General features: G+C 40.9%; 1 protein-coding gene across 1 annotated transcript in view; it reads left to right on the top strand.

Annotated features, from left to right (window-relative positions):
* ICE1 (interactor of little elongation complex ELL subunit 1) overlaps window positions 1-12,517 on the top strand; it is a 45,195-nt gene that overhangs the window by 18,697 nt on the left and 13,981 nt on the right. Inside the window, exons 12-15 of the mRNA XM_059818668.1 lie at window positions 3,783-4,135; window positions 4,741-5,529; window positions 5,740-9,492; window positions 11,581-11,749. Coding sequence (XP_059674651.1) covers window positions 3,783-4,135; window positions 4,741-5,529; window positions 5,740-9,492; window positions 11,581-11,749 — 5,064 coding nt within the window. The remainder of the gene's footprint in view (window positions 1-3,782; window positions 4,136-4,740; window positions 5,530-5,739; window positions 9,493-11,580; window positions 11,750-12,517) is intronic.

Here is a 12,517-nt window from a genome sequence, read left to right as displayed (position 1 = left end):
TGGGAAGACCATGTCTGGGAGGAGCTGAGCCTCTTCAAGTAGTATGTATAACGGGGTTCTGAGCTAAATCTGGCCTACTGCAGAGCTATACCCATCTTATCTCATCTTCCTTCTCGTTTGGGGATCTAGGATAGGAGAGAAGCTGCATATAGATTTTAAGAGCAGGGATGGAAAGGAGCGCGCTGGAGGTACCTTGGTGTCTGCTTTAATACAAGATAAAAGGAGATGCAAGGCAGGGGCATTACATGTAAAATACAAAGATAAGACTGTGTAGGACCTGTGTATGATTTATGATCCTGAGATTAAAGTCCATAGGATGTGAGTGATTTAAGAAGCAGACCTCTTTTCTGTCTTGAAGACCACATGAAAATCTTTCAAGATAACATCTTTTTAGATAGCGTAGCATTGCTTATTTAGTTTCAGGTATGCAGCGTTCACCATAATTATTTGTTTCATATGATGGAATGCGTGAATTTGCTGTCTCGAAAAACAGAATACTGTTTAGTACCAAGGCAACCGATGTTAGCATTGGATTGCTTATTTAATCTCTGCTCTCCTTTCTCCATTCTTCATCAAGAAAGTATTTCACAGTAGCGTGTGGTAGATTGTGATGGTGTTTTCAGATCAGAGTAATCTCAGAAGTGGGAGAAGGCCGCAATGTAAGGGTTTGAAGCTATGTGGACTAGATTCCAGCTTGTAGATCTGAGGACAAAACTTAATCATTTTGGCAAGTGAAGTAATGAAAAAAGGCGTGATTCCCTGGATAAAGTAAAATTTGTGAAATACGATCTTTGAGAGGATACTTCTCATGAGAAGGGCTCGATATCAGTAGGGCTTTTCCTGGACCTGAAGTTCAGGCCAAGGTGCCAAAGAGTTGGCTGTTTCCTATGGAGAAGTTACTATATCTTGAACCTTTGAAAACTGCAATGACAACTCTTCCTACAGATGAAGGGGTAACCATAAGAAAAGCATCTCATTCCTAAAGAAATTCAAGGTTACCAGGGACTGGGTTAAAACGGGACAAGGAGAGAAGGATGAAGAATCTCTTAGTTATTCAGAAGTTTTATCTTTGATCCATTTCTCAGAGGAAGCTTTTCAGTGGATGGTGTGTATCAATATTCTTGGGCTCCTTATTAGGCGTATGACTGACCTTGAGAGTATAGATAGGATGTAAAGTTCCTGATAACTTAGTGCTGTTGTGTAGGTCACTGTGCAGAGTAAACTTCCCAATAGTCTAATTGAAGTTCTTCTAGGGGCAAAATATAGAACTGTGTGTTTCTGCCCGCTTCAGTGTGGAGAAAGTTCTGAACTTAAAACTGGTTGGCACAACGGAGCATGAAAGAAATCTGATATAATCTATGATTATATCTTAGAGAGAACCACCTTCTGAATTTTCCTTCTTCTCTTTGTTCCTGCTTGTGAAGGATCTCCTTTTCCCTTGGATGTTATAATGGGACTCAAATTGTAAGAGGGATCTAGGTTTTTCATGACGAGATGTAGAACATCCTGGAAGCTCTATGTGTCTGTGGCTCTTAAACAGCTTTATAAAACAGTGTGTGATCTTAAGGCCTGTAAGATGCTGCTTTGACTAAAGGAGATACCAGAGCTTACTTATCTTTGGGGAAAATGAGGTGGTAAGGCCCTTTAGGCTGAACAGTTTCTGCCTCTTCCTACTGTCCGTTGCAGCAATTGAGATTTTGATATGGAGCTGCTCTGTGAAGTGACTGAGATGGATCTTGGAAACAGCGTTTTGATAGTTTTCCTACTAAATACTTTAGTGGAGCCAACGTATCAGAATGTGCTTGAAGGTTATTGGGAGACAGATCTCTGGGAGGTCAGTTTCACCTCTCAAATTAAATTAGTATTTTTGAATCTGATACTACCATTGATGCTGCTGCAGGAGTACTGTGCCCAGTTCTGGGCTCCCCAGTTCAAGAAGGACCGGGAGCTGCTGGAGAGGGTACAGCAAAGGGCTACAAGGATGGTTAGGGGACTGGAACATCTTTGTTATGAGGAAAGGCTGAGGGACTTGGGGCTTTTCAGTCTGGAGAAGAGAAGACTGAGGGGGGATCTTACTAATGCTTATCAATACTTCAGGGGTGGGTGCCAGGAGGACGGAGCCAGTCTTTTTTCAGTGGTGCCCAGTGACAGGACAAGAGGTAACGGGCACAAACTTGGTCATAGGAAGTTCCATCTAAACATGAGGAGGAACTTCTTTACTTTGAGGGTGGCAGAGCACTGGAACAAGCTGCCCAGAGAGGTTGTGGGGTCTCCTTCTCTGCAGATATTCAAAACTCGCCTGGACGCATTCCTGTGCAACCTGCTCTAGGTGACCCTTCTCTGGTGGGTGGGTTGGACTAGAGGATCTCCACGGGTCCCTTCCAACCCCTGTCATTCTGTAATTCTGCAAGTTCTAGTAGTGGATAAACACCAGCAGCAATAATGAAGCACACTGTTCTTTTTTATTTTTCAAACAGCATGCAAGTTGTGCCAATTAAATCAATACATCCTCTGTTCAAAACCATTTTGTGCATGTGCTGTTCTTTATACTGTGGGATGGTACTTGGATGTACACAGAATAGGCTTGATCCTTGCTTGAATACTGCTGATTCTGTGTCCGGTAGTGTTTGAGAGCACTGTAAACAAGATCACACATACAAATGGCATATAAGAATTGCAAATACTACGTAGTAGGTTCTAGTTCCATGTGGTACACTGGGGTTTCGGGCTATTGATTTCTACTGTTTTATTGGAGGTCATATTTTCTTTTTATAATACCACAGAATTTAAATTTCAGAAAACCGGGCCATCTTTTCACTGTTAAAAGTATCTAGCACAATTATAATCAATATTTAAATTGTCTCTACTGTTTAGACTTTCCTGGGGCAATGTGTTTTGCCTGCATGCATAAGAAATGGCTTACTGTGTAATAGTCAAAAGTGTGATTTGAAAAGGAACAAAACAAAAGTACAATGCAAAGAATCACACAGAGCATTTGGACATGTTTTCTTGCTGCTAGAATAACTTTGTAAAACTGGTATAGTTGACATAATCTTGAAAGGGTTGTCAACTGCTTGGTAGCTTTCATTGTCTTAGTGGTTTAAACTCCTTTGTGCATAGGTATGTCGTGGGGGAACCTCACTTCTAAGAAGGTTCTTTTTAAGGGTTCAGCTTTAACTAAGTTACATCATTAAAGACAAAGTTTTGTATGATTAGACTCAATATTGGAATTTAAAGAACAAACACTTTAAAAGTGTATGCGTATTAAATAATAAAACTAGGAATATAGCTAAGAGCTCCCTTACTGGGTTTCTGGCAGGGTATGATTGTAACTGGCCTGCAAGTGCAGCTGCTGGCTCAAAGCTGCAGGTTGCTTTAAGCTGAGAGTGGGGAATGTCACTGCATGCTTGTCCTGCTTTTCCTGAACATCAGTTACGGGGCTAAAACTAAAATAAATCATTGAGCTATATGGACCTTCAGTCCTACCCAGTATGGCCCTTCCTGATAAGAAAAACGGGGAAGAATAATAGTCTTAATAGTCAGAAAGTGGTTGGGCGGAGCTCTTTGCACATACATACACCTTTTTCATGACAAAAGAATTGTTTGTGAATAACAATATCTGATGTCTATAAGGAAAATATTTCTGAAAGTGACATTAAGTGCTTCTTATTACTAGTCTCTGGGAACATCCCTTGAAAAGTTGGTAATGCATTCTTATTACTATGATGTATTATCTCTATAAAGAAAAATGGGAAATTCTTAACAATATTTTTGTGTCTTAGAAACTGTACAAATCCACCAAAAGATCAGGAGGTGTGATGGCAAAACGCTACCTTGGTATTCCTCACTAGAAAGTGCTGGAAAGCAAAATTCTGTCACAGCCATGCAACTTCAAGCGAGTACCGAGCCTTTTGGAGGTGACCGTGTTGAGAACAGGACTACTGAAGAACGTCTGCATGGTGGTGAGGATGAAACTGTAGATGCAATCATACAGACAGATGGGGCACACAGCAGTTCAGACTTTTCTGACCAGGAGCAAAAGGGCCCAGGTGGAAATGTGATAGATATATTGAACTGGGCCAGGCCTCTCCCTGCTCTACTTTCTCCAGTACAGCTTTCACCACTAACTACACAGGTGAGTTTCAGGATGTGTCTGACTTGGCACTAAGTTGGTCGTATAATTACTGCAAAAATAGTGATTTGCTATTCCTGGGCTTTTTAGGTTTTTTGAGTATCAGTATTAGTTACTCATGCACTCAGAAGGTTTCTGTGTGAGTGTTTAGATCCATATGGATACTATTTTATCTTCTAGCATACTGCCTGTGGAAGGGGGCAAAACATAATTTTCAGAAGTATATTTAAAACAAAGTCAGCCGTGTCTCAACTGCTGTCATAGTTTCTTTTCCTGATGTTGCAGACTTACAGTCCCAACTCCTGTTGGGTATAAGTGTGGCTTTCATAGCAAAATTCCACAGCTTGGAAGTCAAGGGGAACCTACTCAGATGTTGTTTTCCAGTAATCTTAAAGTGCGAGTAGGTGGGTAAAGAAGTCTCTGACTTTTCACAGAGGTACTTCCCATTTGCTATGAAAAACAATGATGAAGAAGGATGTCATTCTGTTGATCAGCCTTAATCTCTCAAAAGCACTGCACGTCAGGGCCACCAGTGTATTTGTTTAGAGAAACAGATCTTAAAACCGATACCAGGCTTTGGAATATTAATTTTGTATTTTTCATTAAAGGATCTATTGTTTGGAGAAGTCACAGGTTCCAGCGACGAAGAAGTTGATTGCAGTGCTTCTGCAGTGGAGGATATTTTACAAGAAGACCAAGTTCAACCTCAGAGTTATAATGTATTCAGCCTCAATGAGGAGTGTAACAGACAGAGCAAATCACGTGAGCATGGTCTTGATGCAGAAAACTCATGTAACCTGAGTTGGAATGAAAAGAATGTTCATATCGGGCCAAAGATGTCAAGCAAGGAGGAGAGAGATGCTGAAACAGAGCAAGCTGAAGCTGCTACTTTAATTACAAACATGCACACTAACAAAGATTGTTTGGAGGAGAATTCTGAGAAAATGGAAACCGAGAAGAGAGAACTAACTGAAGCAACAGCGTATGAACTGCAAGCCATCGAAGAACAGAAACGAGATAGTGAGGACTTGCACAGTGAAGAGGGAGGCTCTTCAGCTGACTGTATGTTACACAGTTTCAAGCTTCAGAATCAGGTTGAAAAATGTAGTGAGGTAGAGCAAACAGAGGAGAATGTAATCTTAATCAGAGCTGTTGATTATGAGGGTACGCATGAAAAGCATGGTGAATTAATGAAAGCAGAAAGAGATGGATTATCAGGAGAGAGAGAAACTCCCAGGGCAGTATCTGTTCCCCAAAATGTTACTCATTTGCCACCTGAGCAATGCATTGTGCTTCAAAGTGAAGATGCTGAGGAGAAATTTGATGTGTTGATACAGAATGAAGGGGTTGAAAATGAGTCAAAAAATGTAATCAAAGTAACTAATATGGCAAATGATGTACGGGAAAACATAAAACAAGTGATAACTGGAGAGGAAATAACAGCTGCGATACAGATGAAAGGACTTTGTGCAGAGGCAAATAATGAGAGACAGCTCTCTGAAAATGTATCGTCTGATTTCAGTAGTTCAAAATCCTTCTGTGAAGTGGAGTGTCCTAAAGACCTAATGACACAGCGTGATGGTGAGGGAATAATTATGGAGACTGAGGCAGGCACTGGAGCTATTGAGATCTCAGCACACTCTCAGAGCTCTGAAATAAAACCAGTCAGTGAAGAGATACTGGAGAAACAATGTGTGCAAACAATAAAAGATGAAGCGGACAGAGAATGCGAACCAGAGACTGTTAAAGTCTCTAGACTTTACTTACCTGTATCTGCTATTGAAGGAATCAGAAATTCATTGTCTATGGATGTCATAGACAAAAATGTAGGTATGGAGAGGACTGCTTTGTCAGCCTTTCCAAAAGATGATGAACAGCTCAAAATTGAAGATGTGAATATAACCAGACCTGAGACTACTGAACTAGCCATGAAATTTAACAGAGAAAGTGTTCTAGAAATAGCTGAATCATCAGAGCTACTCCATAGTGCAGAAAATGGAAAATTAGTAGAGATAAAGGAGGGGGGATATTTAAAAGGCAAAGCACAGCAGGAAGAAAATGGTAGTAATTTATTGCAAGGGAAGTCAGACTTGGAAAGTATACTTGCGCTACCGAAGATGGCCTGCATTACTGATGCAGAAAGCAGTGTAGCTAAGTGCGAATCCTCCGTGTTAGATTTTACAGAAATAAAAGGTGAAATAAAACAACCTGAAAACCCGTGTAGTACATTAGAATGTAGGTTGTCCAAAACTCAAAACTTTAGAGAGTTTGAATCGCAAGAGACTGAATTCAAAGTTAATCCAGAAGATTTCGGAGAGGAAAGCAGTGAGCTGTTAGAAAGAGCGGATACCATTGACTCTGTCTTAGTAGAAAGTAATCTTACTTCTCAGGCACAGTTTGCAAAACCTCTGAATCAGGTCTTGGTAACTGAAAATGTTAAATGTGATGAAATAAAAGGGGAATTAAATAAACAAAGCAAGGAATTGGTGACTGAGACTTGTTCCAGTTCATTTAACTGGGAAGAGAATGTTGCGAAGAAAAATAATATTTCAGAGATCATCTGCCAGCCTGCTTCAGAAATGGATTTTAATAGTGGCTTGGCTTTTTCTACTCAAGAGGACTTGGAGATGGGCTGTATAAATACTGAAGAAACAGATTCTCCTGTGCAAGTGGGAGTTGGCTTGGAATCCACAGTGCCTCCTGATCTAAATTTCAGTCTTCAGAAAACTGACAGTTTTGTTGAAACTAATTTCACAGAAAAGGCTGCTTTTTCCCATACATGGGAAAACAAAGGAGATAAAATTTGTGTTACGGGTAGTGCATTTAACTGTTCTTCAGAAAGCTTGGAAGAGGGTGCTGAGATCCCATCTGCTGAAAAAGACAACATGTGCGAAGACCTGGACTGCCCTGAGAGGGAATATATACACAAAAATGAAGTGAAAATTCCAGATGAGAAGGAGCAGCCAGTGGACAAAGAACCTCAGGCATCTGATAAATCACAGATCTTGGATGCAAACTCGTGTAATAAGGATACTTTTCTTCTCCAAAAGTTTGATTGTCAAGAATCAGGATGCAGGACTTCTACGTGGGAGGTTAGAACAGATCCTCCTAGAACTGGTTCACTAACAGCTGGGGAAGAAAGCGAAGAATTGAATAGTTTTGAGGCGTCTGGGAAAAATGCCATAAAAAGGTCTAAAAATGATTTTGATACGCCAGAGCAGAGCAATGAATCTGAAGAGAAAGACTGTTCTATACAAAAAGTTAGATATGCAAACAGTTCTGAATGTGTTCCCATGTTCAGAAAGGAACTGAGAGCTTCCACGAGAATTGCAGTGAGTGCTCTGGGAAGTGGTGCAGTTGTTGATGCTGATTACCAAGCATGTGAACCTCATTCAACAATGCACCCAGGAAATACTTTGGCAGTTAGTCATCTAAAAGCAGACACTATGGTGAACGTGGATACACACTGTGAAACAAACGCCTCTCCAGATACTGCAAATAAGTCGCTAAGTGTGGTTGGGGAGGGTTATGCTAAAAACTTACCCTCTAGGGAAAGAGAGTGTATATTAGAAACCTCTGAAAATACTGAGGGTGCTAGTAAATGCATGGTAGATTCTAACAGAGCTGGATGCATCAATGACAGCGAAGAAAGTCTGTTAAAAACTGAGACATCAAAAGAAAGCCCTGTACTATGCCAGATGTTAACCACATTCTCAGAAACTTGCAGCATGGCTGTAAAACCCAGTAAATTAAATACAAGAATGTTAGCACTTGGCAATTCCTCAGAAGAAAAGGATTCTGAAAAACTTCAGTCCAACGTGGAGCAAAGTCTACTACATGGTGTTGATGCGGGGGTCTCAGTGTTCAAAGAATATAATCGTAATCGAACTTGCACTGCTTGCAACACAAGAGAAAACAACACTGATGTTATCTTAGATGGTAGCAGTAGTAAAAACCTTTTTGTCAAGTATCTTCCAAATCCAGCCCTATCAGATGTAGAGTGCAATTGTCAGACAGTTCGGCAGCCTTCTGAGCCACAAAAAACAGTATTTGAGAAGCTACGTATGTTGGAGTCAGAGTCTGGTGTGGATGTTGCTCTCAAAAAGAGCAATAAATTGAAGTGCAAAGAGCAAGAACCATCTGGAATCTCGACTGTTTCAACCAAGACAGCTGCCCAAATAATGCATGCCAAGCTATCAAAGAGGCTGTTTCAAGGTAAAAGAAAAACAAAGACTCTCAAAGTTAAGCTAACTCAGCCAGTTCTTGCAAATGCTGATACTTCTGTGCCAACAAAATGCTCATCCGAGACTATAAATAAAATTAGGCAAGAGATGGGTCCTCCTCTGCCCCCCTTGCTACTGCCTTTGGTTGCTACTCCTCCAAAAGCTGCATGTCCCATGTCCCCAGTAATGTCTTCTACTGATCGATCCTCTTTGCTTTCCCCTCTTGATGACCTCATATCCCCACTCCGTGAAACTCCTGTTCCTCCTCTCATGTCTCCGTTAACAGATACTCCAACAGTAAAATCTGCTCTTTTATTTTCTCCTCCCTCACCCTCAGAACTGGCAGTAGGTAGAAGGATTCGCTCCTCACCTTTGAAATTTTGTACTTCCATTCCAAAGCATGCACTTCCTGTCCCAGGAAGATTTCCTCTGTTTGCAGCCGACAGTGCTGCTCCAGGTGCTCCTCAGGAGAACTCTGTGAAAATATTGGACACTATGTATCCCGAGCTGTCTGCAAGGGCAAGGACACTGAACATTCTGAAAGGCAATATTCAGCTTAACCGATGTGCTTTTTCAGACAGCCAAAGTTTGCCAGGACCTGTGGCTCAAATAGGTGGGTTCAAAGCGATTGCATCTACATCAACTGCTTTTGTTAAAACTGGGAGCAATTTGAAATCTGATAGCAGCAAAGATCAGGACAAAGATGTGCAAAATCAGCGATCATTTTCAAGCTCATCAAATAGTCTTGAAAAACGGACGCTATTGCCAGTATCTATGCCAAGAAGTGCAAAGAGACTGAGGTTGGACAGTGAACCACCAAAGCTGGAGCCCAATGATATTGCTGCTATCGGTAATTCTAAAAATACAATCTCTGAAATGCAGGAGGCTTTGCGTGACAAAAGCTGTGAAGTCAGTGATTCGGCACACAGTTCCAGTTTAGAAGCATCACTACCGGTAAAGAAGGTTATTGATCCTGAGTGCCAGAAAGTTTCTTTGGCATTGAAGAAAATTGCTGAATCCTGTTTTGACTTGTTACCAGTTATTAAAGGTCATGTGTATGTCAGGAATATCTCCAAGATTCCAATAATGAGAGATGAAGAGAAAGAAGTTGTTTATGAGTTTGGTATAAAAAACAAAGTAAGTAGCATAATTTTTAATTTTGTGTTTTAATAATGACTTCTGTGCAGATGAAAAGAGTATGAGTATGTAGTATTTGAATTCTCAATTGTTCAGGCAATATGCAGTGCCAAAGTGTAGTCTTAAAAGGTTATCAGACATCCAAACTTGTATGACTTAAGAAAATACAGAACTTCACAAGAAATTACTGTTCAGTGGTGTCCAAGATGCAAAACTGCATTTGTAAATACGTTTGCTTTCCTGAAGTATGCATAAACCACTTTATTTTTGCAGCATTTTTTGTAGTGGATAGCATTAACAATTGTAGGAGGAGTTCCTCTAAAAGTGTGAGGTTCGATTACCTTTTTTTAATTTTTCAATAAAATAAGAAAAAACTGCATTGTATATACAATAGTGACATACCCTTTCATTCCATGTTTACCTTTATTATTCCACATCAGGTTGTTTAAATGAATTTTATTGGAAAAACCTTTCATTAGTTCGTTTCTTAGAACTTGCTTAGCATCGGTGTTGAAAAAATTCACTGTAATTGCCATCTTTCTCATAGATAATTTGTAGTCTGCAGCAGAGCAATTCACCAACTGATGCATGGCTGCATTTTGCCCTGCTTCAGTTCTTGAACGTCATTAAGCTCTCCACAGAAGTTGCTACCAAGTTCTTGGGTTATCTTTGTTAGGAGTTGCCAAATCTGGTAACTTCACAGAAGCAAGGCTGCGGCAACTTTATGTTTCCAGGTCCAGCCAGTAGCCAGGCTGAGTACGTACTCCTGATAGGCACACACGCACAGGTTCCCTTCTCTGGCTGATCAGGGTGAAAGCCTGGTAGTGGAAAATACATACCTGCGCATACAGATGGTATGGATCCCTCCAGCAGCTAACGTTAGACCCTCAGTATATCCAGTAGTTGACTCCTGTTGTCCCCACTTGTGTCACGCACTGACAGACTTACAGACACAGAAGCGCACACACGTCCCTCCAGTAGCTGGTCCAGACCTATGGCCTTACCTGCCTCTGACCCTCAGACCCCCGGTCTTTCAGGTAGCTGGCTTGGACCTTCTGGTTCCTCGTGAAGCCAACATTCAGACTCCCTGGTGTCTGCAGGTACCCAGTCTAAACCAGTGGCCTCTCCAGCACCTGGCTTCTAAGCCTCTTCACAGAATGACAGAATCACAGAATCACTACAGTTGGAAAAGACCTGTAAGATCATCAAGTCCAACCATCACCCCAACCCCACCATGCCCACTAAACCATGTCCTGCAGTGCCACGTCCACACGTTCCTTGAACACCTCCAGGGATGGTGACTCCCCCACTTCCCTGGGCAGCCTGTTCCAGTGTTTCACCACTGCTGGTGAACTGTTGTTCTACTCCACACTTTTAGCCCTCCCTCTAAAAATCCTGTAGTAAGTCTTGCACAATCCCAGTATTCTCCTTCCTTGCATCTCACATTGAGTCCCACGTTACTGTAGACAGTAACCCCCCCTCCCCACCTCCTGCAGTGTGTAAGGTGATCTGGGGTGAGACTCTGCTGTTGATTAATCACAGTCTCACACCTGGACAATGGGCTGTTTGTCCTCCTGTGACAGCTCTGGGAGTCACCAAGTCAGGGTGCTCCATTTGCTCTAATTAGGTTCTTGGTGCTCCTCTACCTGGAAGTGCTCAAAGCCAGGTTGGACGGGTCTTTGAGCAACCTGGTCTGGTGGAAGGTGTCCCTGCCCATGGCAGCGGGGGTTGGAACTAGATGACCTTTAAGGTCCCTTCCAACCCAAACCATTCTATGATTCTGTGATTATTCCTCTCCTCACTTTTTGTTTAAGGAAGATAATTTTTAATCACATAACTAAACGATTTATATTTAAAGAATAGTAGTCCTATTCTGCATCTGTTTAAGGCATGTTTATTCTGGGAAGTTACTCCTCACTCTTTTTTCTTTCGCTGCTTGCCTCTAATTTACTTTTCTGCATTTTTATATGTATGCAAACAGTATTACTGCAAATAAGATAGTGGTTCTTTTTACTTGTCATACTACTATAATGTGATCAAATATTCTCAAGTGTTTAATAGTCTAACAATATTTTTTGTGCCTTATAGCATTTAGCAGAGTCGTTGCTGGATGTTATTCTCAATAAACTCAAGGCTCAGAAGAATGCCACAAATTACATTTTCAATCAGGCTCTGTGTCGAGTCTACACAGGAATTTGTCGACAGTTGGGAGATTTGGAAAGAGCCCGCCTTTTCTGCTATAGCCTACTTAAAGAAGGTATAGTATGGCTTAGTGGTCTTGTATCTTAAATATGCTGTGTGTCTTTGCTGTAGTGTTCGGGAATGATTATGTTTGTAAAAAAAAACCAAAAATCCTGTGAAAGGGACATTTTCCTTAGAACTTTTTATATAGTGCAGAAATATAGACTGTTCCAGAAGAAATTTCCCTTCTCACAGTTCCTTCACACCTGTGTCTCAGTTTGGTGATGGCCTGGGCTCTTAGTAGCATACTCATTTTTCCAAAGAAGTATTTTATTTAGGATCCTCTGTGCTTTTGTTTTTGCCCCACCATCTCCAAAATGATAATGTGATTCCAGGGAATTTTGTACTTTTTGCTTATTAGTATTTTCTTATTTTAACTGAGTAAACAGTGATTCATAAACCAAGTGTGATTTAAAAATATGGATTGGCTTAAAATAGTGTCAGGAGTTGGACAATACCTTGATGCTTTTGTACAACATGTCCTCCTTAAAGTTTTATTACTTCCCATTATCCAAAGTCTTGCTTGGTTGAGGGGTTTTGTCTTTTTGGTTCCTTTCCTCTCACCCCCCTGCCCTTTGTTCCCAGTAACAAAGGTAATACATACATACTATCACTGTACTAAATTAAGAGTCTGTCTTAGTTCTGGAAGGACTTCACTTAGTTTGAAAATACCGAGCCATCCAGGGCTCAAAACAGTACACTGGTATCTGTATTTCAAATTAAAATAAAATAAAATTTGAGAGCACTGAGGAGCAAAACGCTACAGCTTTTGATTGCTTCAGTT

This window comes from Gavia stellata, chromosome 6 (assembly GCF_030936135.1).
Source record: "Gavia stellata isolate bGavSte3 chromosome 6, bGavSte3.hap2, whole genome shotgun sequence".
NCBI classification, from domain to species: Eukaryota; Metazoa; Chordata; class Aves; order Gaviiformes; family Gaviidae; genus Gavia; species Gavia stellata.
Note: the sequence above shows the minus strand (reverse complement) of the source record. Positions and strands in the feature narration are given on the sequence as shown.